The sequence below is a fragment of the Staurois parvus genome, unplaced genomic scaffold, assembly GCF_062004578.1.
Source record: "Staurois parvus isolate SC_StPar_1 unplaced genomic scaffold, SC_StPar_1.0 ptg000636l, whole genome shotgun sequence".
Classification (NCBI taxonomy): domain Eukaryota; kingdom Metazoa; phylum Chordata; class Amphibia; order Anura; family Ranidae; genus Staurois; species Staurois parvus.
In genome coordinates, this window is record NW_028318432.1 from 1,355,077 (window position 1) to 1,380,522 (window position 25,446).

The window sequence follows — 25,446 nt, forward strand, 5'->3', positions numbered from 1 at the left end:
ATTATCAGTAAAAAAGATAGAAAATCTCAAATGTTGTGTGGTCACCAGAACAGTAATAGAGGAGAAATCATCCAATGGGGACACTAGTTCTGGTGACCAGGGTGACTGCCAATACTTTCACTCACTTCGGAGGGATTTCCTCTCACTTCCTGTTGTGGCTATGGGACAGGAAGTGAAGGAAATTCCCTCCCAATGGGACACAGATGTCAAAAAAACTGACAGGGCTTATATCCCCCTACTATTATACCCAAAATGAAAAAAAAAAAAAGTGCCTTCAATTCTTCATTAAAGTAAAGCAGTTACAATGTAATAAAAGCTAAAAAAAAAAACTTTACAAATGGGGCTGTCATTGCTGACCTCCTTCACTGAAGCCATTGGGTCAGCCTTACTTAAACATGGTAACTAGTATGTTCAGAAAGCAAGGTCAACAATGGTAGCCTCTATACTTCCTCAGTAAAGGCTTGTTTACATGTGCAGCTATGCTGCTGCTCCTTTGAAAAGCAATCTGCTGCAGATCGCTTTTCAGAAGGTGTTTGACTTGCTGTATGTTCCAAGAGCAGCTGCAGCCTCTCTCTTGTGAAAATAAGGCTTCATTCACACATGTGGCCAGGCAGTACAGCCAGGTGGCTGAGCCACAGTTTTACTGCCCCTACTACCTGCCTGAATGGTAACATGCAGTTGCTCATGGCTATACACATGCTATGGCTGCGAAGCCATGCTTCATTACCGCAGCCAAAAAACAGCTTGTCACTTTCAGTTGGTTTTGTCCCCACCAATGATGACTAATGCAGGTCTATAGGACTATATAAGAGTCCCATCTTACGCCAGAGTCCCCATCAGAGTGACACTTTACTTCAACTGTCTGCATCGTACTGCCCCCTTATATCAACTGTCTGCATCTGAGTGCCACTTTACATCAATCGTACCCATCACAGTGCCCCCTTACATCAGAGTCCTCCTTACATCACAGTCTTCATCAGAGTCCTCCTTACATCACAGTCTTCATCAGAGTCCTCCTTACATCACAGTCTTCATCAGAGTCCTCCTTACATCACAGTCTTCATCAAAGTCCTACCTCACATTGGGGTCCCCATCAGAGTCCTACCTTTTATCAGAGTCCTCATTAGAGCCCCTCTTACATCAGGGTCCCCATCAATGTCCTCTATATAGTCCCGTTTACATCACAGTCCTCCAGTATATTAGACTCCACATCAGAGTTCCTCCTTACATTGAAATCCCCATCAGAGGCCTTCCTTACATCAAGCCTGACATGAAGTAAGACCCGTGTAAGAGCACAGTAGGTCAACACTGAGGATGCACCACTGACCCAGGGTCGTACCTACAGGGGTGCAATTTCGAACCTGCCCCATGCTCCAGTCGCAGCCCCCCCTGTACACCTGGATAGGAGGAGCAGTGGGGCGGCTGCATACAGAGGAACCAATCTCCCCATTTTCCTCCTGCAGCTGCTGAATGCCGCTTCTCCTCCTCTCCCTCCTGCAGAGATTCAGTGGCTGCAGATGGAAAATAGGGAGATCTTTTCCTCTGTATGCAGCCGCTCCTCCTATCCAGCTTCTTTCTGCTGCCCGCCTGTGTGCTCTCTTGCCTCCTGTGCGCTCTTATGGCCTCCCCTAGTCCCCTGCATCTCTGCCAGCTTCCCCCTTTCCTCTCCTGCTGGCCACTGTGGGGAATGCTGTCAGGATGGAGAACGGGAAGGGGCCATTTACCAGCCCCTTCCTTGTCTTAATGAATAGAGTCAGTGATCCGTACTGGTCCCTGACTCTGTTCATTCATAATTGAGGCATAGTAAATTGTATTTACTATGCTTCAGTTTATGAATGGACAGGACGTTCTGTACAGAGCTATTCCTGTCCATTCATTCTGTGCAGCTGAGGCTGCAGAGAAGAATGAGGGCTGTGTCCTCAATCTCCTTTCTCTGTCTCAAAGTTGGAACATCAGAGGACTATTTAGACCCCTGACATGTCACGAAAGCCACCCCAACAGGACTCCTAAAAAAAAATGGTAAAAAATAATTTTAAAATAATATTGTAAAAAATAATAAAAAAAATAAAATAGCAAAAATAAAAAAGTACTGAAACCAGTGGCAGAATGACCAGGGTCACAAAGGTCACACTTGTGACTGAGCCCCAGCATTCCGCCACCAGGCTCGGAGGGAAGAGCCCTGGCCAGGAGGTCAGAGGGCCCCTTGCGTTCTGCTACTATGCTCAGAGGGAAGAGCCCTGCCCAGGGGGTCAGAGGGGCCCAGCGTTCGGCTACCATGCTCAGAGGGAAGAACCCTGGCCAGGGGGTCAGAGGGGCCCTGGCATTCTGCCACCATGCTCAGAGGGAAGAGCCCTGGCCAGGGGGTCAGAGGGGCCCAGCGTTCGGCTACCATGCTCAGAGGGAAGAGCCCTGGCCAGGGGGTCAGAGGGGCCCTGGCATTCTGCCACCATGTTCAGAGGGTAGAGCCCTGGCCAGGGGGTCAGAGGGGCCTTGGTTTTCTGCTACCATGCTCAGAGGAAAGAGCCCTGGCCAGGGGGTCAGAGGGGCCTTGGTGTTCTGCTACCATGCTCAGAAGAAAGAGCCCTGGCCAGGGGGTCAGAGAGGCCCTGCGTTCTGCTACCATGCTCAGAGGGTAGAGCCCTGGCCAGGGAGTCAGAGGGGCCCAGCGTTCTGCTACCATGCTCAGAGGGTAGAGCCCTGGCCAGGGAGTCAGAGGGGCCCAGCGTTCTGCTACCATGCTCAGAGGGTAGAGCCCTGGCCAGGGGGTCAGAGGGGCCCTGCGTTCTGCTACCATGCTCAGAGGGTAGAGCCCTGGCCAGGGGGTCAGAGGGGCCCTGCGTTCTGCTACCATGCTCAGAGGGTAGAGCTCTGGCCAGGGAGTCAGAGGGGCCCTGCGTTCTGCTACCATGCTCCGAGGGAAGAGTCCTGGTCAGTGGGTCAGAGGAGCCCTTCATGGTTTCTTGCACCGGGGCCCTGAAGGTTCTAGTTACGCCATTGCACTGACCCTAGCTGTAGTCTAGATAAAATCCTTTAGTGAGCCAGATATAGCTCGGGGCCACAGTGTGGAGACCCCTGGTACAAAGCAAAGCACATACACACAATACAATATCATGTACGATACATTCCAGGTCAGCTTCACTCTACAATAAGTGCCCAGGCAATCATTTCTAATTGAATTCTGCACCTCTTTCTGAGCAGACACTACAATACTGTCATAGAAAAAAGAATTAAAAACGTCCAAACAGAAAATCTGTTGAAACTACTGGACACACTTTTATTAGTCTGGTCTTTGAAACTGTAGGTTAGAAATCCTTGCCCCTCTGAACTGATTTCATAAGGAGCACGTGGTCACCCCTGGGAAAAGAATGCCAGAAAAACAGAACATTTTCATTATGAAAAGGCACAAAGAGCAAGATGCCTATCTCCCAAATTACAGCCAATGTAACAAAGGTTGAAAAGGGCATTAAACTAATAACAATAATACTGAAAGATGGAGAGAACAAAAACTGCAGGTTTTAATCCCAATAAAACGAGAATGACTGAGCCTTACTTCATAAAGTATATAGCAAACATAAAACTGTGGGTTGTGCACGTGTGCGGGGGTGTGCGCAGGTATAACTTTACTAACCATTGCACCTCTACTAATTACAGGTTAAAGTGTACCTGAATACAGTATTACACTTTGCTGCAGGTGATTACCAAGATAATAGAGCTTTTCAAAAATTGATGATAACATACCATATGCTGGATTTATTGGCTCCTGTCTAAATTGGCCTTAGTATGTGTATGTATGAATGTAAGTTAGGGACCTTGGAGTGTACACCCCTTGAGGTTTAGGGACTGATGTGAATGTACAATATATACAGGTGAAACTCAAAAAATTAGAATATCGTGCAAAAGTTCATTTATTTCAGTAATGAAATTTAAAAGGTGAAACTAATATATGAGACTCATTACATGCAAAGCAAGATAGTTCAAGCTGTGATTTGTCATAATTGTGATGATTATGGCTTAGAGCTCATGAAAACCCCAAATCCACAATCTCAGAAAATTAGAATATTGTGAAAAGGTGCAATATTCTCGGCTCACAGTGTCCCACTCTAATCAGCTAATTAAGCCATAACACCTGCAAAGGGTTCCTGAGCCTTTAAATGGTCTCTCAGTCCGGTTCAGTAGGAATCACAATCATGGGAAAGACTGCTGACCTGACAGTTGTGCAGAAAACCATCATTGACACCCTCCATAAAGAGGGAAAGCCTCAAAAGGTAATTGCAAAAGAAGTTGGATGTTCCCAAAGTGCTGTATCAAAGCACATTAATAGAACGTTATGTGGAAGGGAAAAGTGTGAAGAAAAAGGTGCACAAGCAGCAGGGATGACCGCAGCCTGGAGAGGATTGTCAGGAAAAGGCCATTCAAAAGTGTCGGGGACTTTCACAAGGAGTGGACTGAGGCTGAAGTCAGTGCATCAAGAGCCACCACACACAGACGGATCCTGGACATGGGCTTCAAATGTCATATTCCTCTTGTCAAGCCGCTTTTGAACAACAAACAACATCAGAAGCATCTTGCCTGGGCTAAAGAAAAACAGACCTGGTCTGTTGCTCAGTGGTCCAAAGCCCTCTTTTCTGAGAGCAACTTTTGCATCTCATTTGGAAACCAAGGACCCAGAGTATGGAGGAAGAATGGAGAGGCACACACTGCAAGATGCTTGAAGTCCAGTGTGAAGTTTCCACAGTCTGTGTTGATTTGGGGAGCCATGTCATGTGCTGGTGTTGGTCCACTGTGCTTCATTAAGTCCAGGGTCAACGCAGCCGTCTACCAGGATATTTTGGAGCACTTCATGCTTCCTTCCGCAGACGAGCTTTATGGGGATGCTGACTTCATTTTCCAGCAGGACTTGGCACCTGCCTACACTGCCAAAAGCACCAAAACCTGGTTCAATGACCGTGGGATTACTGTGCTTGATTGGCCAGCAAACTCGCCTGACCTGAACCTCAGAGAATCTATGGGGCATTGCCAAGAGAAAGATGAGAGACATGAGACCGAACAATACAGAAGAGCTGAAGGCCGCTATTGAAGCATCCTGGTCTTCCGTAACACCTCAGCAGTGCCACAGGCTGATAGCTTCCATGCCACGCCGCATTGAGGCAGTATTTGCTGCAAAAGGGGTCCAAACCAAGTACTGAGTACATATGCATGCTTATACTTTTCAGAGGTCCGATATTGTTCTACGTACAATCCTTGTTTTATTGATTGCATGTAATATTCTAATTTTCTGAGATTGTGGATTTGGGGTTTTCATGAGCTGTAAGCCATAATCATCACAATTATGACAAATCAGGGCTTGAACTATCTTGCTTTGCATGTAATGAGTCTATCTCATATATTAGTTTCACCTTTTAAGTTGCATTACTGAAATAAATGAACTTTTGCACGATATTCTAATTTTTCGAGTTTCACCTGTATATGTAAAGTGCTGTGTAAAAAGACAGCACTATCTAAGTACCTGAATCAATAATAATAATATATATTATATGTTACCCATATTATAATGAATATCAATATTTAACTCTTTTATGAAGCTATCAATTAGAGCACGGGTGTCAAACTGGCGGCCCTCCAGCTGTTGCAAATCTACAAGTCCCATGAGGCATTGCAAGATTGACAGTTACAAGCATGACTCCCAAAGGCAGAGGCATGATGGGACTTGTAGTTTTGCAAGAGCTGGAGGGCCACCTGTTTGACACCCCTGAATTAGAGGATCATGTCCTATTTAAAGTGGTTGTAAACCTTAGACATGAAATAGGAAGGAATATACTGTGTACATGTTTAAATTAAGAGCACTAAGGCTAGGTTCACATCTGTGCGGGTGGTGCCACTGCGGATCCTCACGAAAATCCATGCAGCCGCACCACCCGCACAGAGGAATGCGGACCCGCGGGTGAGTGCCATTAGTTCTAATGGCACGGCGCCCGCACTGGAAAACGCAACCGTACTGGGAACCGAGGTTCCCGTGCGGGCTGAGTTTTCGGAAGAAGTGCAGGGACTTCCCTGCGTGTCATGGGGCACGGGAGTCCATTCAAATGAATGGGCTCTCATGCCTGCTCAAAACGCGGCCCACACAGCCACATATATGTGAATCAGGGCTAAGTGTCATTTCTGTCTGCTGCTTTGTTCCACTGCTATGAACATGAATTCCTTCTGACAAGTTTTCTTGACACCAAGAGAAAAATGGTGACGGGAGGGACCTCCAGCAGATTGACAGCCTCAGCTCTCTCCCTGTGTGTTGTGTGGAGGGGGGCAGGACTGTTCCTTCCAATCAGCTCTCAGAGCTCTTCTCTCTGAGCTCTGCAGAGTGTAATTTCAGCTCTCCGCCCCCTTTTCATCATCATTCTAGTGGCCAAAATGCAGTATACCTTCTCGTTAAGGTATTTAAAAAAAATAGAATTTTGGCCACTAGATGAAGTTGCTGATATAGGAAGTTATTAGAAAAACTAAGTTTCGTTCAGCTTGTATGAATGTGTTTGACATTCGTGCAACAAATGTTTTATAAATAGACTCCTTGGATTTCCATTATATTCACTAGTGCCCTTTCACACCTGAACGTTGCTTGAAAAAGTAGAACTTCTTTTTAGGCAGTTACGTGTTTTGGTTCCAAAAGGCTGAAATGGGAATGCCTGAAAAAAATGTGCTAAACTCAAATTTTTTTGCCTAGTAACTAACTTTCCATTGGCTATAAATAATAGCAAAAATACTCCCAAGCCTGAAAAACTGTACAAACTCTCCAAAAAATATCTAAAAAACACGCAAAGATCCTCTGCTCAAGTATAAATGGAGCCTAGGGCCTCTTGCACACTGCAGCTTGAAAAAGCTCACTACAGCATTTTTTTATTGAGGTAAAATGTAGCCCATTATTTACAATGTGCCTGTGCAGACAAGCGCGTAAACAAGCACCGCGTATTCCTCAACAGAAAAAAAATGCAATTCCTCAATAGGAAAATCTGCAATTTTGATCAGTGATTAATTCATTTTCTCTAAGAATATATTGTGTAGGCGCACATAAATACATGCAAATACGTGCAAAACAAAGGTCTGAAATTACATCCAAAAAAAAGCTGATGATCAAATATCAGTACTGTGTGGAAGAGGCCTAAAGCTGGCCATACACAGCTCACATTTCAAGCTGTTTGTGGCCCTGTCACCACCATCTGGTCAATTTAAAAACTGAAGGATACGGGTGGAAAATTGTTAGTCGAATAGTGACTGTCGCCAATCAGATGCAGTCACAGTTCGGCTGTATAGCCAATAACCAGCAATGTAGAATCCTCCATGGGAGAACCTATTGATTTTCTGTTGTTCAGCCAATGGGCTGGAGGAGAGATATCTAGCCATGCATGACTAGCTTGTGTAGTGGTATAATGCTTGGTCTAAAGCAGGGGTCTCCAAACTTTCTAAATAAAGGGCCAGTTTATTGTATTTCAAACTTTAGTGGGGCTGGACTGTGGCCAGCAGTAGTGGACATTTTCCTGGCATCAGTGGGAGTAAACATTGCCACGTTTGGCATTAGGGGGAGGAATAGTGCCTTATCATTGGTATCATTGGGGAGAATAGTGCCCCATCATTTGGTATCATTGGGAGGAATAGTGTCCCATCATTGTTATCATTGGAAGGAGTAGTGCTCCACTTTTGGTGTTGTTGGGAGGAATAGTGCCCCATCATTGGTATCATTGGAGGGAATAGTGCCCCATCATTTGTTATCATTGGGAGGAATAGTGTCCCATGTTTGGTGTTGTTGGGAGGAATAGTGCCCCATCATTGTTATCATTGGAAGGAATAGTGCCCCATTTTTGGTGTTGTTGGGAGGACTAGTGCCCCATTTTTGGTGTTGTTGGGAGGAATAGTGCCCCATTTTTGGTGTTGTTGGGAGAAATAGTGCCCCATTATTGGTGTCATTGGGAGGAATAGTGCCCCATTATTGGTGTTAGTGGGAGAAATAGTGCCCCATTGTTGGTATCAGTTGGCAGAATAGTGTGTCGTATAAGTGGGAGCAATAGTGCCCCAAGGGCCAGATAAAGGCAGGCAAAGGGCCACATCCGGCACCAGGGCCACAGTTTGGAGACCACTGGTCTAAAGAAACAATATGAACACTTTGTGATTTGTTACTGAATGTAGCAGATGGAAATCGTTTTGTGGGATAGACTAATTTTATCATGTTTTATCTCCTCATCAGGTGCAGTACTGAAACCAGAACCTACAAGCGCACCAATTCCAGGTAAGAGTAACTCTTTGCTCCTGTTTAACCCCTTCCTTCCCATCCCCGGCATTCCTTTAACCACTTGCCTGACAGAGGATTCTCTCCCCCCCCCCCCCCCCTTCCTGACCAGGCCATTTTTTGTGATACGGCGCTGTGTTACTTTAACTGACAATTGAGCGGTCATGCAACGCTGCACCCAAATAGAGCTCTTTCAGTGGTGTTTGATCACCTCTGCAGTTTTTATTTTTTGTGCTATAAACAGAAAAAACCCGACAATTCTGAGAAAAAAAAACAATATTTTTGACTTATTTGCTATTAAACATGTCCAATAAATAATTTAAAAAACCTAATTTCGTCATCCATTTAAGCAAAAATGTATTCTGCTCCATGTCTTTGCTAAACAAAAATCCGAATACATGTAAATTAATTGGTTTACGTGAAAGTTATAGCGTTTACAAATGGCGGAATATATACTGGAATTTTTTTTTTTAATATTAGTAATGGCGGCGATCAGTGACTTATAGCAGGACTGCAGCGGGCATTCTGACACTGGGGGGAACTGACTGTCACTGACATCCCCAGTGACACTAATACCGGGATCAGTGCTAATAAAAAGCACTGACACTGTACTAATGGCACTGGGCAGGAAGGGGTTAACATCTGGGGCGATCAAAGGGGAGAGATCTGTACTGTTTACATACAGACCTCTCCTCTGTCATACTCAGACGAGCACTGGATGTCAGCGGGGAATCACCGGCTGGGACCCATTGATCGACAGCTGAAGCCACTAATGGCGACATGGGTAGGGCGGGCACACGCCCCTTACCTGGAAATGCAAATTCATGTATATATACGTGATTTTGCTCAGCCCTGCTGCCATGTAGTGGTATTTATGCTATAGGGTGGCGGGAAAGCGGTTAAGTGGGTCTTTACACCTGGGGGGGGGGACATCCTGACAATGTGACCACTGTGATTTGGTAGTCCTTCCCACCAGCTCCTGACCATGACTAGACACTGACATGACACATGACTAGAGTGCGCAGTGTGCGTGTTCAGAATAGCAACCTAGGCTATCAATAGATTCACATGTGTGGGCGTGGGTTTTAAAGCCAATGCTCTTTTGCCACTGCACTTATGCATTATGTGGACGGTAGGGGGTTAAAATGAAATAAAATGAAACTGACCCATTGTTAGATGTAGAGACTTCAGAGCCACCAAAAACAGACAGCACATCCACAAGCAGCTTGTTAATATTTCACATTTGGGTCAGTGGATACTTCAAAAGCCTGTACTGGAGTGACAGATCAAGAGCAGACATGGATACAATTTAGGGCTTGTTCACATGATATTGGCATGCCCGGTTTTTGCGATTACTGCCTTTTATTTCAGTGTGTCCGAAACATGCAAAAAGTATGGCAGGTTCTGTTTTTAAAATCATACTATACAAAACTGTATAGAACTGCGGTACTAGGCATTTTGGTGGCCACAGACGCACCCATGTTTGCTATATATGTGGGGGTGCCATTATAAATGAATGGCACCTACATGCGTCTGCAGACGACAGCGTGTTTCCATGATTTTTTGGTGTGAATGAGTCCCTACAGGGTTGGTTGTTTCACTGACTTTTGTTTATAGCACTGCATCCCTCAAAGAGCAGAAAGTTTTTATTACTCAGATGTCAAGATGAACAATTGTAGAGAGATGTGTATTTGCTCTTTCGATCATTTTGTATAAATTTGTTGTTCTGAACAGTTTTCCTCCCTGTCTGTCAGATTATGAATTGAGCAGTGATGGCTGGCTGGTCCGAGGTGACCGGCAGTATCATGTGAGTAAAGATGAGATGACCATGGACAAGGGACGGGAGTTTTGCAAGAAAAATTTTGGTGACCTGGTTACGATCAATGGAGAAGAAGAAAGGAAATATTTATGGAAATATGTGAGTTTGAAACGTCTGTCTCGTATGTATGAACATTTTTAACACAATACATGCTGACCACATTCAAGCTGGAGCCTTGATTTGAAAATAATTGTTTCAGCCACTGTAGCCTGTAGATGATCTCTGTTTAATACTGTACTGTAATTGTCTAATACAATTATATTATTAAAATCTAGTAAAGAAACTTTATTTAAAACATAATATATATGTATATGTTATATATATAATATATATATTAGAATAGAAAGGAAAATACTTGAATAGAAAAGAATAGAAAAAGGGAAAAAAGTAGAATAGAAAATTAAAGAAAATAATAGAATAGAGTAGAATAGAAAAAAAAACTGAATAGAATGAAATAAAATAGAATGAATAAAGCCATCTTCCGAAATTGGAATTTTAAAAGTCAAATTTTGATTTTCGAAATTTTAATTTCAAATCGATGTGAAAATAACGAATATACAAATTAAATATGAGTATATGAAATTAATTCCGAAAATGAATCATTCTAACATAATGAATACGATGAAACAAAATTATAAACGTAACAAACCCAAAACTAAACAAATGTTTCTGTCTTGCACATCTCTAATGAGATCTTTTCACTTGCTGTAAAAGGAGGAGCCCTGGGTCCATGTGAATAAACCTTTCATAAACCTGAAATAATTCTGAGCCTAGAATCACGTTAAAAAAGATCTAAGAGAACTACATGCTGGCCAGAAATGAATACAAAAAATAGTAATATGCAATATTATATTAATCTGAGTATAAATAAGGAAACCAAAATTTTAAATGTTGCTTTGTTCCTGATTATAATAAATTGGATGTAAAATCCACTACATTCCTATTAAATAAAACATTTGGTATTTCTAATACTTTGGAATTTGGAACTTCTAGATCTCAAACTTGCCGATTAGTTTACTTTTCTGGGTGTCCTTCTGTATTCAATATTTTTTACATTAGGTGACCAGTTACTGCTGGAGTTGTACAAAAATGAATTACATCCTAATCCATAATTCCCTCCTCCACTCTTTCCTCTTTAGATTGTAAAGAATGGGAAGGCTGATGGATACTTCATTGGTTTACGTTTACACCTGGATAAACAATTTAAGTAGGTGCTTAGAGCCTAATCCAGTCTTCATTTTTCTGTGTTATGCTATGTTCCTTTCTCTTGGTTGTTCGATGTTTAATGGTGGCTATATGTGTGCTGCATAAGTGATGTAAAACATTTTTGATGGTTGCACATGGAGACTTCTCAGCATATGTAATGCACTCCTATTCTTCTTTTCCTTCTAAGACAGGGGTCACCAAACGTTCTAAGCAAAGAGCCAGTTTACCGTCCTTTAGACTTTAGGGGGCCGGACTGTAGGCAGCAGGAGTAGAAAATGGGCTGGGGCAGACTGACAACTCATGGGGCCCCCGGGCAATAGGGGATCATGGGGCCCCTGTGTCCTTGCCCACACTCAAACCACACCCAAAAAAGCCTATGAAAGGTACCAGGGGCATCTCATGGGGCCCCCTTCTGACCCCGGGCCCTCGGGCAGAGCCCAAGTTCCCAAATGGTCAGTCCGCCCCTGCCCTGGTGTCATTGTGGGGTAGACAGTGTTTTAGACTTGGTGGTCAGTGGGAGTAAATAAATTGAATAGCACCTGTGGTCAGTAGGATGAGGAACAATGCCCCAATATTGGTATTAGTGGGAATAATAATGCTCAATCATTCATATCTGTAGGCGGAAATGTACCTCATCTTGGTTTTTTGTTGGAGGAATAGTGCCCCACTGTTCTTTTCCATGGAAGGAATGGTGTTTCTTCGTTGGTGTCAGAAGGAGGAATAGTTCTACTTATCAGTGGGTGAAAAAGTGCCTCAAGGACCACATGAAGGCAAGCAAAGAGCTGCATATGGCCAAGGAGCCACAGTTTGGAGGGCACTGTTCTAAGAAAATGGGAGGAACTGATAAACCTCAAATGCTCAACACTTACTTCTCAGGAATGGGGAGGAATATGTGCTAGGAGTAGGAGAGATGTGTGTGTGTGGGGGGGATTTGTGATAAAAAGGGGAGGGGGGGATTTAGTTAAAGTGGGAAGATTATATGCTGGGAAGGTTAATTTGTAGGTGTTTTAGCTAGAGCAGGGATATGGTGGCATTTGATCTAGGTGGGGGATGGGGGGGATTTGTACTAGGAGAGGGGGATTGGGGGAGATTTGTGTTCTGAGGGGGGATTGGGGGGAAAATTGTGCTAGGAAGGGGGATTGAGAGGGATTGTGCTAGGAGGGAGGAGGATGGTTTTGTGCTGGGAAGAATAATTTGGAGGGGGGAATTGTGCTAGGAGGAGGGATTCAGGGGAATTTGTGCTAGAAGGCAAAATCTGGGGGAGAAGATTTGTGATGGGGTGGAAAATTTGATTAGGGGATGTGTACTAGGAGGGGTGAAGCAGAACTACAGGTGAAATTCAATTAATTTTTTTTTTTTTGGGGGGGGGGGTGCAAGTAGCTGGTCTTGCCTAGGGCGCCAAATAGTCTAGCACCGACACTGTTCCCAACACACCATATGACCATCTAATGAGAGATGGGTCTATGTGAGTTTTGCTGATTGGCTGCTGAACTTGTATATCGTACTAATTCAGCTGATAGACCCAGCTCTCTCTGAGTTCACCAGACAATCCTAGTACATAACAACCTGTGCATTGTGCTCTTCTCCAACCCAGACGTTTTCAACCAAGGTGCCTTTGGGTTCCTCATTGATGCTCTGGCAAAATACCTAAAAAACTGCCCCAAATTGCCCAAACATTGTGGATCAAGACTGCTTTTTTTGGTACACAAAGCCAAAGGTTTTTATCATGCAGCATTACAACCTTAGGCACTGTGCATGCCAGCCGCTGACACCCTAATAGCTGGTGGTGTCATTGGTTGATAAGCATAGCATCTTGGCTGCACTTCTTCACCAGCATAGGGGTCAGGTTAGCTGAGTGAGGAAGAGAAACTGAGGGTGAAGAGAAATACTGAAATACTAGTCAGTAACAGTGTGCAAAGTATCAGTACCAGTGTGCAAAGGGGTATTTGCTTTGTAAGAATAAATCACCTCTAATGTTGGATGTCCTATATGTATGGATGTCACTACATTGTGTACAACTATTAGTTTTGTTTTTTACATTTTAGAATGGGGTGCCTAGAGTTGTCCATATTTTAAAGCGGAGCTCCACCCAAAAGGGGAAGTTCCGCTTTAAGCCTTTGTCCCCCACTCCCCATTAAGGATTGGCACCTTGGGGGCGGGTACCTGAATTTGACAGGTACCCACTCCCACTTCCGCTGTGATCACCTAGGTGATCGAAACTGGAAGTTGTCCTCTTCCCCTCCCACCTCATAGTCTTCTGGGACACGTGACAGGTCCCAGAAGACTATGGGGCCATTCACAAAGCGCAGCGCTTCTTGCACATGCGCAATGGGCACCCGGCTGTGAAGCCGCAAGCTTTCACAGCCAGGTGCCCTCACTGAAGATGCCAGGAACGGGGAGAGAAGACGGCCAGTGAAACCAGCAGTGGTGAGGACACCACTGGACCGAGGGACAGGTAAGTGCCTGTATTTTAAAAGTCAGCAGCTACAGGGTTTTTTTTTTTCAAGTGGAACTCCGCTTTAAACAGTGCTTTTTGAGAAACACTGCTCTAACCTATTTAACTGTATTGTTAATATATTTTATCAGCAGCTGTAATTTAACAAATAAAATTAGATTTTTACTAAGCCTTAGGATATTAAATGCATGTCAAGCACGATGTGAATGAATGCGCTGCTCATGCTATGTGTATCCTTTCAATACTCCTTTTTAACACACCGGAACTGCAGATCTCATACACCCATGCAGAACAGTTATGTTTGGAAAGTGAAATGTATGTTTTGTGTTTTTTAGATGGATGGATGGATCTCCTGTGGATTATGTGGCATGGTCGAGTTATGAACCCAACTTTGCTAACAATGATGAGAACTGCGTAGTGATCTATAGAAACCTAGGTACAGTATATCTTGATTGTTATGATAGTAATTGTGATGGTATTGTTTTCAGACAACAAACTATGAAGCCTAAAATGTTGGCCATTTTAGTAGCTATTTTGCTAAAAATGCAGAAAAAAATGGAATAAAAAAGCTCACAATAATATAAACTATACGAACAGATGTAGCAAAAGTTAAGAATCTGTTACTTATATAAAATGTAACACTCCCAGAAATGTCAGTTTCTGCACAGATTTCAGCGAACAATTTCTCAGATTTATATAACATACAGTATATCCCCAAGTGGAAGATATATACATATAATAAGTATGTATATATAATCCACTTCACTGAATATAAACCGCGCTCAAAATGGTAAATTTATAAGTGAAAAAAAATTATAAATTAATAAGTGAATAAATAAAACTATATATAGCCGCTACTTTCTCCTGTGAACAAAAGATTGTAACCAATAAATAATAAATTGGAAATATCCTCCTGCGCTCAACTGTGTGATCACCTATTATAAATAAGCAAGCTGCTATCACCTAATTCCTTATACCCCAGGATAAACAAATATTAAAACAAAAATTGGTGAAGCGCTAAACAATATATAAATAAATAAGTGCAAAAAGGATCATAAATATCAAATTTTTTGAATCAAATATGAAAACTCCAACCATAAAGTGACACGTGCTAAAAAATTGTAAATATACTGAACCTATAATTGACATATAATGACACGTGCTCAAATATACAAATAAATCAATATAAACTCCTGAGACTGCAACACCTCAAAAATTGTAAAGTGACAATGTGCTCAAAAAACCTAGTGCAAAAACAAGTATCTGGTCTGCAAATAATTGCACACCAGATAAAGTGATATATGAACCACAATAAAATAATATAAAGTGATAAGTGCTTGAATTGAAAATAATCAATAATTGGCAGTAAAATACTAGGTGCAGATAGCAGTAGTGATCAGTCCAATACAATAGTGCTTCAATGATCCGTGTACACTTGCTAGTGCTCTCAGTGACACTCTCATGAAACTTATCATATCATATATAATTAAAAGGAAAAAAAAAATATAAAAACAAAAATTCCATCAATAAAAGTCCTCTTTAAAATCACTGTGTGGGTTGAATTTTTCAAAATAAATCACCATGTGACTGTAAATAAATAAATATCCATGAGATCATAGATCAGCATCTCAAAGGGAATCAGGGAAGAAACTCCACACGTAGCATAAACCACATGAAGTCATTCTAAACTCCGACAACAACAGATATGGAGAGTCATTTCCAGAGATTGTAGGTCTGGAGTGTTGGAGCCATTCTGGGGAAGTTGCTGTGGAAAGTCAGTTACTGAGGCTATTTTTTTGGAGTGTTGGAACCATTCTGAGAAAAGTCGATGTATATGAGCGATTATCCTGGTCTGGAGAAATATATTTTTAAACCAAAGCAAATTTTTCCACCCATGAGAGTGGGAGGCAAATAAAGTTGGTGAGTGCACACCTAAAGGGGGAGCAGAGCACAATTTTGGATATTTATTTATTTACAGTCATGTGGTGATTTATTTAGAAAAATTCAACCCACACGGTGATTTTAAAGAGGACTTTTTATTGATGGACTTTTTGTTTATAATTTTTTTTCCTTTTAATTATATATGATTTACAGAGCGCTGCATGTATATTTTGGCCTTTCAAAATATTATTTATTGGTTACAATTTCTCAGATTTACAAAAAAAATGTACACAGCTAAAAAACTGGGTGATTGAGTGCCTTTTTTTTGCTACTAAATACACTAAATATACACTATTAGGATCCATCTTCTCCATCAGTCAGCAGCTAAGGCTCAATTTACAGTTGCGGTTGGGGGAAATGCTGAAAATGGGTGGTTGAGACACATTTTTACCTCCCACAACTGCTCCCCCTTAACTGCAAAGCAAGCTGTACTTGGGTTTGCATATGCCTCAACAATATTGATTTGCCACTCGATGCAGCAAGAAAAATCCCCCCTTTCCCATTTGGTGGGCACTACCAACCACCCAACACAACCTATTCAACTAAATGGGGCCAAGCTGCAGCTGCCCCAAAACCACAGGTTTTTAGGCATTAAAAATGGCCACTGCAGATCACTCTTCAGAGGGCTACTGCTAGCGTAGACAAACTCTTTGCGTCACACTTCAATAATTATTCACAGAAGGTTTTAGTAGCAGGACAGATATTATAAAACTTAGCCAAATGGATGTGACATAAATCATGAAGTAATATCAATAACAATTTTGCCTTCTTTGCCTCAATGGGGGAGTAGCTGATATACACTGCTCAAAACAATTAAGGAACACTTTGAAAACACATCAGATCTCAATAGGGAAAAATCTCATGCTGGATATCTATACTGATATGAACTAAGTAATGTGTTAGAAATGTAAGGATGCCCCATCGTTTGATGGAAATGAAAATTATAAACCTACAGAGGACTGAATTCAAAGACACTCCAAAAATCAAAGTGAAAAAATTATGCAGCAGGCTAGTCCATTTTTCTGAAATTTCATTGCAGCAACTCAAAATGGTACTCAGTAGTTTGTATGGCCCCCACATGCTTGTATGCATGCCTGAGAACATCGAGACATGCTCCTAATGAGATGATGGATGGTGTCCTGGGGTATTTCCTTCCAGATCTGGACCAGGGCATCACTGAGCTCCTGGACAGTCTGAGGTGCAACCAGGCGGTGTCAGATGGACCGAAACATGTTATCCCAGAGGTGTTCTATTGGATTTAGGTCAGGCAAGCGTGGGGGCCATTCAATGGTATCAATTCCTTCATCCTCCAGGAACTGCCTGCATACTCTCACCACATGAGGTTGGGCATTGTCGTGCACCAGGGGGAACCCAGGACCCACTGCACCAGCATAGGGTCTGACAATGGCTCCAAGGATTTCATCCCGATACCTAATGACAGTCAGGGTGCCATTGTCTAGTCTGTAGAGGTCTGTGCGTCCCTCCATGGATATGTCTCCTTAGACCATCACTGGCCCACCACCAAAATGGTCATGCTGAACGATGTTACAGGCATTGTAACATTCTTCACGGCTTCTCCAGACCCTTTCATGTCTGTCACATGTGCTCAGGGTGAACCTGATCTCATCTGTGAAAAGCACAGAGCGCCAGTGGTGGACCTGCCAATTCTGGTGTTCAATGGAAAATGCCAATCAAGTTCTATGGTGCCGGGCAGTGAGCACAGGGCCCACTAGAGGACATTGACCCAGACAGTCCGGGTTTTGCCACTTGTGCCTGGGTTTCTGTTCACCTGAAACCCAGACACAACAACATACCTTCAGTCATGCAGCCAGTGAGGGAACTCAGTTGGGGTATCGCTACTGACTTCAACCAAAGTGATTCCTGTCAGCAGTCAGCTGCACCTGTCTGTCCAGTGTCCTCTCCTCTCTGGCTTCTCCTCCGTGGCGGTGGCAACCCCCCCCAGCTGCTGTGCACACATGTGCCCTAGAGCCACTCCACCTCCCAGCTACAACCCCTAACTCCGGCTCCCACACAGTGCTGAATGCTATCTTTGTTTGTAGCAGCTCCACTAGAATCCTTGTCCATCCTGTCCTGTCGGTAAGAGTAAGACATCCAATAGAAGTCATAGAGGGCAGGAGGGAATTGATATAAGGGGGATCTCTCTCTAGTGGAGGTCCGGAAGTGGGTGAACTGATATAAGGGGATTGTAAGCTAATGGGGTTGTGTGAGGTGGGTGCTGATATAAGGGGACTTTGATATAATGGGGGTCTCTAATTGGGGATGCCTTACACCCCCCCATTAGCTTACAGTCCCCTTATATCATCACCCACCTTACACACTCCCATTAGCTTACAGTCCCCTTATATCATCACCCGCCTTACACCCCCCCATTAGCTTACAGTCCCCTTATATCATAACTTGCCTTACACCCCCCCATTAGCTTACTGTCCCCTTATATCATCACCCACCTTACACACTCCCATTAGCTTACAGTCCCCTTATATCATCACTTGCCTTACACCCCCCCATTAGCTTACAGTCCCCTTATATCATCACCCGCCTTACACCCCCCCATTAGCTTACAGTCCCCTTATATCATAACTTGCCTTACACCCCCCCATTAGCTTACAGTCCCCTTATATCATCACCCGCCTTACACCCCCCCATTAGCTTACAGTCCCCTTATATCATAACTTGCCTTACACCCCCCCATTAGCTTACTGTCCCCTTATATCATCACCCGCCTTACACCCCCCCCATTAGCTTACAGTCCCCTTATATCATCACTTGCCTTACACCCCCCCATTAGCTTACAGTCCCCTTATATCATCACCCGCCTTAGATCCCCCCCCCCCATTAGCTTACAGTCCCCTTATATCATCACCCGCCTTAGACCCCCCCCCCATTAGCTTACAGTCCCCTTATATCATCACCCGCCTTACACCCCCCCATTAGCTTACAGTTCCCTTATATCATAGCTTGCCTTACACCCCCCCCCCATTAGCTTACAGTCCCCTTATATCAGCACCCGCCTTACACCCCCCCATTAGCTTAAAGTCCCCTTATATCATAACTTGCCTTACACCCCCCCATTAGCTTACAGTCCCCTTATATCAGCACCCGCCTTACACCCCCCCATTAGCTTACAGTCCCCTTATATCATCACCTGCCTTACACCTCCCCATTAGCTTACAGTCCCCTTATATCATCACCCGCCTTACACCCCCCCCATTAGCTTACAGTCCCCTTATATCATCACCTAACTCATCAATCACAACACTCTGTTAAACAGAATACCACACTGAATTTATCTGACGGCCTCTCTGGTAAGCAGAGAAACACAGCTATGCTTAACCTAACTATACATATCCTAGCACCTGACTAGGTGGGTGCTACACCACAAATATAAAATTAAAGTCAGATTATACAAACATAAAAGAAAATAGGTACACTACCACTAATACATCCAGCTGTGACAGCTTCCTTATCTGCAGACAACTATTTGTGAAAGGATATACAGTATATGCTGGATTTACATATACTTTTCTTATATATTATTGTCATGAATAAAATGAAAAATCTATCTATCTATAGTATCTAAAAAATGTTTCCATCTTCTAAGTAAACATAGCAGTATCAAACACAGAGTTTTTAATGTGTGCTAAATGAGTGTGTATATCAAATTGGAACAAACAAGAAACATTTATTGTTAGGGTTTAAATAAAATGGAAGATTCAGTATTCCAATTCTTGCATGAGCCCAGTTTTGACTAGATTTCTTTAAGATGGAATTTCAATTTAATGTTTATGTTTAATTGATTCCTTTTAACTTTTTCATGATAGGCTATTGGAATGACATGAACTGCGGCCATCCATACCCATTCATTTGTGAAAGGAAAACCAGTAACATTAATACAACCTTTGCTCCAACAGTCCCACCACCCCAGGGAGGGTGCCTGCCAGAATGGCTGGCATTTGGAAAAAAGGTAATCAGCATGACAAGTTACAATATTTCTATCTTCTCGCAGTGTTTTGGAAACAGGACTTACAGCAGCTGCTGGTGGCTCCATGGGGCTCAATAACAACTCTCAAAGTGTCATTAAAGGATCATTATTGTGAAAAATATTGTGTTCTGATAACTATGTGATAAATACATGTAATGACCGTATCCAATCTAGGATTTTGTTTTTTATTTTCAAATGCCTTGTCAAACATAGGCAAGTGCAGTTATCAGAATACAGTATGTTTTGCTTTGACTATTTCTGGAGCAGAAGTTTTTTTGCAAATTGTTATGGCCACAGGTGTTTTGGCACAAATACCTTATAATGCTTGAAAAACTAATTTATTGCACCTTATATTGTAACAAGGACTCTAAAGAGGAGTAATAATTACATGTGTAGCACTACCCCCTCAGGGGCTACTGAGTAATTTTCGGACGTCCTGTCTGTTTTGACTCTGCTCTGGAAGCCCAACCCCTGCTGACACCACCTTAAACCTCTGAATCCTCTGGCTGCAACCATAAAATAGACTCGCACACATTTTAGAGTGAATGGATATTTTGGTTGTATTGAGATCAAATGTAAGCAAAGTAAAGCAAAGCCCCAGTCCTGAGATGTTTCTTCCCCAGTGAGTCAAAAAAACCTACCAAGCAGAGGGGCTAACTCACTTTGGGCTCTCAGTGGCTGGTGGTTGGGTTTAATTCTAGAGGAAGAAGAGCTCTTCAATTAAATAGGCCAATGCCCCTTTAACTGGAGTGTTTGATCTTCTGTGTGCTCAGTGGGGCCCTAGTTGGTGCACACAAGGATCCAAATCTTCCTGGAGGCACAGGTAGAAGTTCCTTAATACAGGGTGACACAAAGGAAGGGAGCTGCCCTTTTAAGTGATATTGGATGTGAATGGTACCCCTTTATTACACACGCAGGGTGAGATGCAAAAATTAGGCAGAGATTTAAAAAATGGGCAAACACACTTCTGTGGGGATTAGGTCTTCTTTGGACCACAGTGGCAAACTGCAGCAATAAAGATGCTCCTTGGCGAATGGGGCAGACTCTAATGGTAACAATAATACAACTTGACCTGCAGAGGGCAGATATTGCAGTAGACTCTTGTGATTGTATATACTGAATGTGTAGTAACTAGTAGGCCAAACAACCTGGGCCTTAACATATGTAACTGGATAAACAATAGTAGTCAAACTGGGTAGAAAGTAACTAAATTTGGTAATGTCATTTGTAACTCAAGTGGCTTGAGTATGGAAGTCTCTCATCCGATCCATGGCCTCAGTCAGGTAGCGGATGGTCTCCTTCTCCAGAGATCACTCCAGACAACTGCACTCCGGTCCACCTGTTCACAGGGCTGTCCCCCAGACTTGTCAGTGGTCTCACAGTTAGCAATTTTTCCTTTCTCCTTCACTATCTGCGGGGTCCCACTCAGCCTTCATCTCACTCCTGCTCTCCATGTCTCTCTCCCTCCCTTTCCTCGGGTTCCCAAGCTTCTGTATTTATTTGCCCCCGCCCCTCCACCAGCACCTCTGGGAAATGTAGTTTGGTAGCTCACTATCAGACAGTGAAGTCCTGCAATCAGCCTACGAATCCCACACAGCTTTTCAACAGTCTGTGTAACTGGTCTGCAAGACACTGTCATCTTGTGTCCATTTAAAATCCTGCAACCAGTATTATGGCAGGGTGGTACTGGATGAATAAAGTTATCAAAATAGTAGAAAAACTAGATTGTGACGTCCCTTCTTTGTAGGTCCATATTGTGGAGGCTTGATCTGCCTTGATGCTTGCCTGCTCTCAAGGCTGGTAAGGACTGGGAACCTTCTTATGTCAGTGTGTCTACCAGTTCCCATGACTTTAGCTCATATGACATTAATAACACAAATTCTCTAGTTCAGCCTTTCACTATCTTTTTACCTCAGAGGAACATTTGAAATAATTTTCAGGTGTCAGGGAATCCATGCTAAAATTAAGTAATTGGTGGTAAGTGGGAAAAAGGCCCCTTACATTGGTGATCAAAGAAGAATGTCCCCCTTACAGTCGTAACCAGAATGTCACCTTTCCAGATAGCTAAAAACTTCAGTGGTGTCATGCTGCTGGCTCTGCCAAGTGGCATTTTACTTAAAACTATTTAGGTAGCACCAGATAGGAGGTCCATCACCACTTGGAACCCCTAGAAACCTCGTGAGGAACTATAGGTTCCACAAAGCCCTGGTTGAGAATGGCTGTTCTATTGCACCAAGAGGCCTAACACACAAAATAATTGCCTCAAAATTATTAGAGCAGTTGATATATAGCAGGTGCAGTGTGAATAGTTCTTTGTGTGGCCTTGATAATGTTGAAGGTTGTTAGCTCAGATTAAAACTTGAACTAAAATGATTACAAGAAACCAGCAGGAGTGTAACATCAAGTTGTCATGGTAAACCATACAAAGGAGCAGCATAGTAAAAGAGGGTGGTTAAGCTGCTAGTGCAAGAGAAGGAACTTGTGAGTTAACCTCCTGTTGGTCCGCCAGAACATGTAAAGGTGCAACAGTAGGCAGTGCATAACGGAGTTGGACTGTGGTCCTTGGAGTGGACCTCTTCTTCCAAAGCTGGGTCTTTGATCTTCCTGAAATGTGTTTTTAGCATGTGCAGGTGGAGTGGCAACGTCCTTTTGACAAGGCCAATGAGCAAAATATTTTGTAGGATCCTGTTCACCAGAGATAGTTCAAACTACAATCTTCTAAGCTAGTAAGCCATGTAGCAATTTGCAATGTTCAAGTTTGTTGTCTAAAGACCCTACCAGCAAGACTTTTGCCTAGACTGTTGTCTGTTTCAAGAAAAATCAGATGTTTGTGTACATTTTTACCTTCTTGTCCACCAACACTCGTTGGAAATAGGAAGTGTTCTAATTCTTCTTAACTCTGTCACACTTCTCGTACACTTCAACACAGCTGACTAACAGGCACATTGTCTATTTTAAGTGTTTTAGAATATTTGGCGAGGAAGAGGATGAAGTGGTGGAATGGCACACCGCAAGGTCAGCGTGTCAGCAGGTGGGAGGAAATTTGGCCAGCATATCTGATGACATTGTACAAGGTAAAAAGGAAATACATTTAGATGCTGACTGCTTGTTCATATTTGCTTGATGGCTACAGAAAGGACAGTGTTTATACCATCACAAATTGACTTTTGACTCCAACATGTTTAACACTAACCAGGGGCGGACTGACAACTCATGGGGCACCCGGGCAATAGGGGATCATGGGGCCCCTGTGTCCTTGCCCAAACTCAAAAAAGCCTATGAAAACAGTACCAGGGGGCTTCTCATGACCCCGGGCCCTCGGGCAGTGCCCGAGTTTCCAAATAATTCAGTCCGCCTCTGACACTGACCATATTAGGTAATATTATTGAAAGTGTTTAACCTAGAAGACACTGTCGGAGATGTAAACCAAGTCAATACTATACACTGTCACTAGGGGCAGTGTCCAAAGGAATGCTCTCTACTACAACACTCTTTTTAAAACAGTTGTAATTTTTCTTGAAGGTTCCAGAAGAACCAGCCTGTTTTGGGGATCTGCATCCCCTTCATCATGGCTAAAAATAGGCATATTCAGTATTAATCATTAACATAAATATATAATGCTGTAAAAATGTATATAAAAATATTTAACCATACATATGGCAGCTTTCTTATAGGCATTCAATTATTACTTAGTGGTTTTAATATGTATTTATTTATTATATGGACTAAAGAATACATAAAACTATTGTTTTGTTTTTTTATTTTTTAATCAGATATTTATAAATTTTGCATATCAATATTTTGCAAAATAACTTCAAGCCAGCAGGTCAAGTTGTAGGTTCATTTTCTCATATTGTTCAAACCATACATGTTGTTTACAGAGTTGAATAGCTCAAGCTAAAATGTAGGCAGGTAAAGAAACAGGGGAGAAACTAACACCCCACCCACCCCATTTTGTTCTGATAGCTTCGTAAAAAAAGATTCAGCTAGAAACAAGTCCAAAAGCAAACAGCTTCTGTTTTAAGCTATGAATCCAAGAAAATTCCTTACATATGAAAATTCAGAGGAAGCAAGCATCTTCATTATTTTAAGTTCTTAAATTGACTGGCTTTTGTTCACATCAGAGCTGCTTTTCTCCCCTTACAAGTCAATGGGAATGCAATAAACAACTTGAAGCAGGTTGATGTAGCTTAAAAGAAGTTCATATGCACCTATGGAGGAATTCTTAATGATTTTAGGAGCATTTCAAATTGATCTCAAATTCATGAGGAATGCACCCTCTATTGACACAAATTCAAAGAATAACAGAGGCCCAAAGATATTTTTTTTTTCTATATTCATTAAACCACTCCTGCTTCAGCCCAGCTGATGTTGTTTTATAGCTCTAGAGGTCTTTACTTTACAATATAGCTACGAGAAGTGGCTGACCCCCTGCTTTGGCTCAGTCTATACAGCTTCCCAACATGGGTATAGCCTCCTTTCAGAATGTTCTTCTATCCTACTATTTTATTTGTGTTTTCCTCCAGCCTTCTTGACTTACAACTTGAAAAATGTGAAGACTGATGTCTGGATTGGGATGAACGATGTCAATTCAGAGCACAGATTTCTATGGACAGACCAGAGCGGCGTGCTATATACCAACTGGGCCAAAGGTCATCCATCTGGCAGCAATGTTTATGCCCACGATGATGATGTGAGTTGGAGTAGTTGGTGGACAAACCAGGCTTGTTTGGATTAACTTTGAAAATTTCTATAAAAGATATAGGAGCTGAATATTTAGTAAGTGCACCATACATTTTGAGTTGAGCTGGCAGGTTACACAGGAAGGTGCAAAGCTGAAATTTAAAATGGTTGTCACCTGCTTGGCTCCTGTGGTGAGGCAGAACTGAGTGGATGATAAAACTGGCAGAACAAAATTAAACATGTTTTTACAGGCAAAATAGCTAAAGTGTATTTGTTTCTGTTGTAAATTTAGATTTTTATCTAGATTTCTACTTTAAAGTCAATCTGTGTTTGCCCATTCAGAGAAAACCACAGGTTCACTTTAAAGAGAAGCAGCCACAATTGGGTGTCTATAGGGGTTGCATTATTTAGTCTTTATTGCAGAGTTCTTTCTGCAAGGTGCAAGCTTGCAGAAAGGTCTCCTTTATATTGTGACTAATTTTGAAGATAAAGTGAAAGCTGACAGAATTGAGAGGTTTCCTGGCTCCTAAGTCTGCATAACAGTATAAAAAGTGGTCCTGTAGTAAGGATAGAGTAGACAACTACAGTGTGCTGTCATCAGATATTGTCACGTGCAGTTTTGTAGCTGCAAAATAGCCAATTTTATCATCATGAGGTTGGGCAGTTCACAAGCCAACAACTGGCAGACGTCAGATGATCACTCACCTTTGGTTCAAGTGCAAATGTTGTCCTCACAGAAAATAAGTAAAGCTAATTAAAGGGATGCATATTAATACTGCAAAACTCTGGGCCCTGGACTGTGAGCCCTGGTTCACACTGATGCAACTTATCATGCAACTTGATGCGGCTTGTGATGCATAAATGTCTTATGACAAGTCAAAACATATTAATTTTAATGGGTGCCATCTTAATCAATGCGACTCAAGTCGCGCAGCAACCTAAAAAGTAGTTCCTGCACTACTTTTCTGCATCTTTGGTGCAAATTCAGTGCCATAGACTGCAATGTTAAAATCACAAAAGTTTCAAGCATTGCCCTAATCTATATAATTTTGATGCAACAGTATCTG

At 42.5% G+C, this 25,446-nt stretch overlaps 1 protein-coding gene across 1 annotated transcript in view; it reads left to right on the plus strand.

Moving 5' to 3' along the window:
• LOC149449092 (macrophage mannose receptor 1-like) overlaps positions 1 to 25,446 on the plus strand; it is a 155,581-nt gene that overhangs the window by 106,458 nt on the left and 23,677 nt on the right. The window contains exons 16-22 of the mRNA XM_089693714.1: positions 8,231 to 8,272; positions 10,027 to 10,190; positions 11,231 to 11,298; positions 14,088 to 14,188; positions 19,536 to 19,678; positions 22,656 to 22,770; positions 24,223 to 24,389. Coding sequence (XP_089549840.1) covers positions 8,231 to 8,272; positions 10,027 to 10,190; positions 11,231 to 11,298; positions 14,088 to 14,188; positions 19,536 to 19,678; positions 22,656 to 22,770; positions 24,223 to 24,389 — 800 coding nt within the window. The remainder of the gene's footprint in view (positions 1 to 8,230; positions 8,273 to 10,026; positions 10,191 to 11,230; positions 11,299 to 14,087; positions 14,189 to 19,535; positions 19,679 to 22,655; positions 22,771 to 24,222; positions 24,390 to 25,446) is intronic.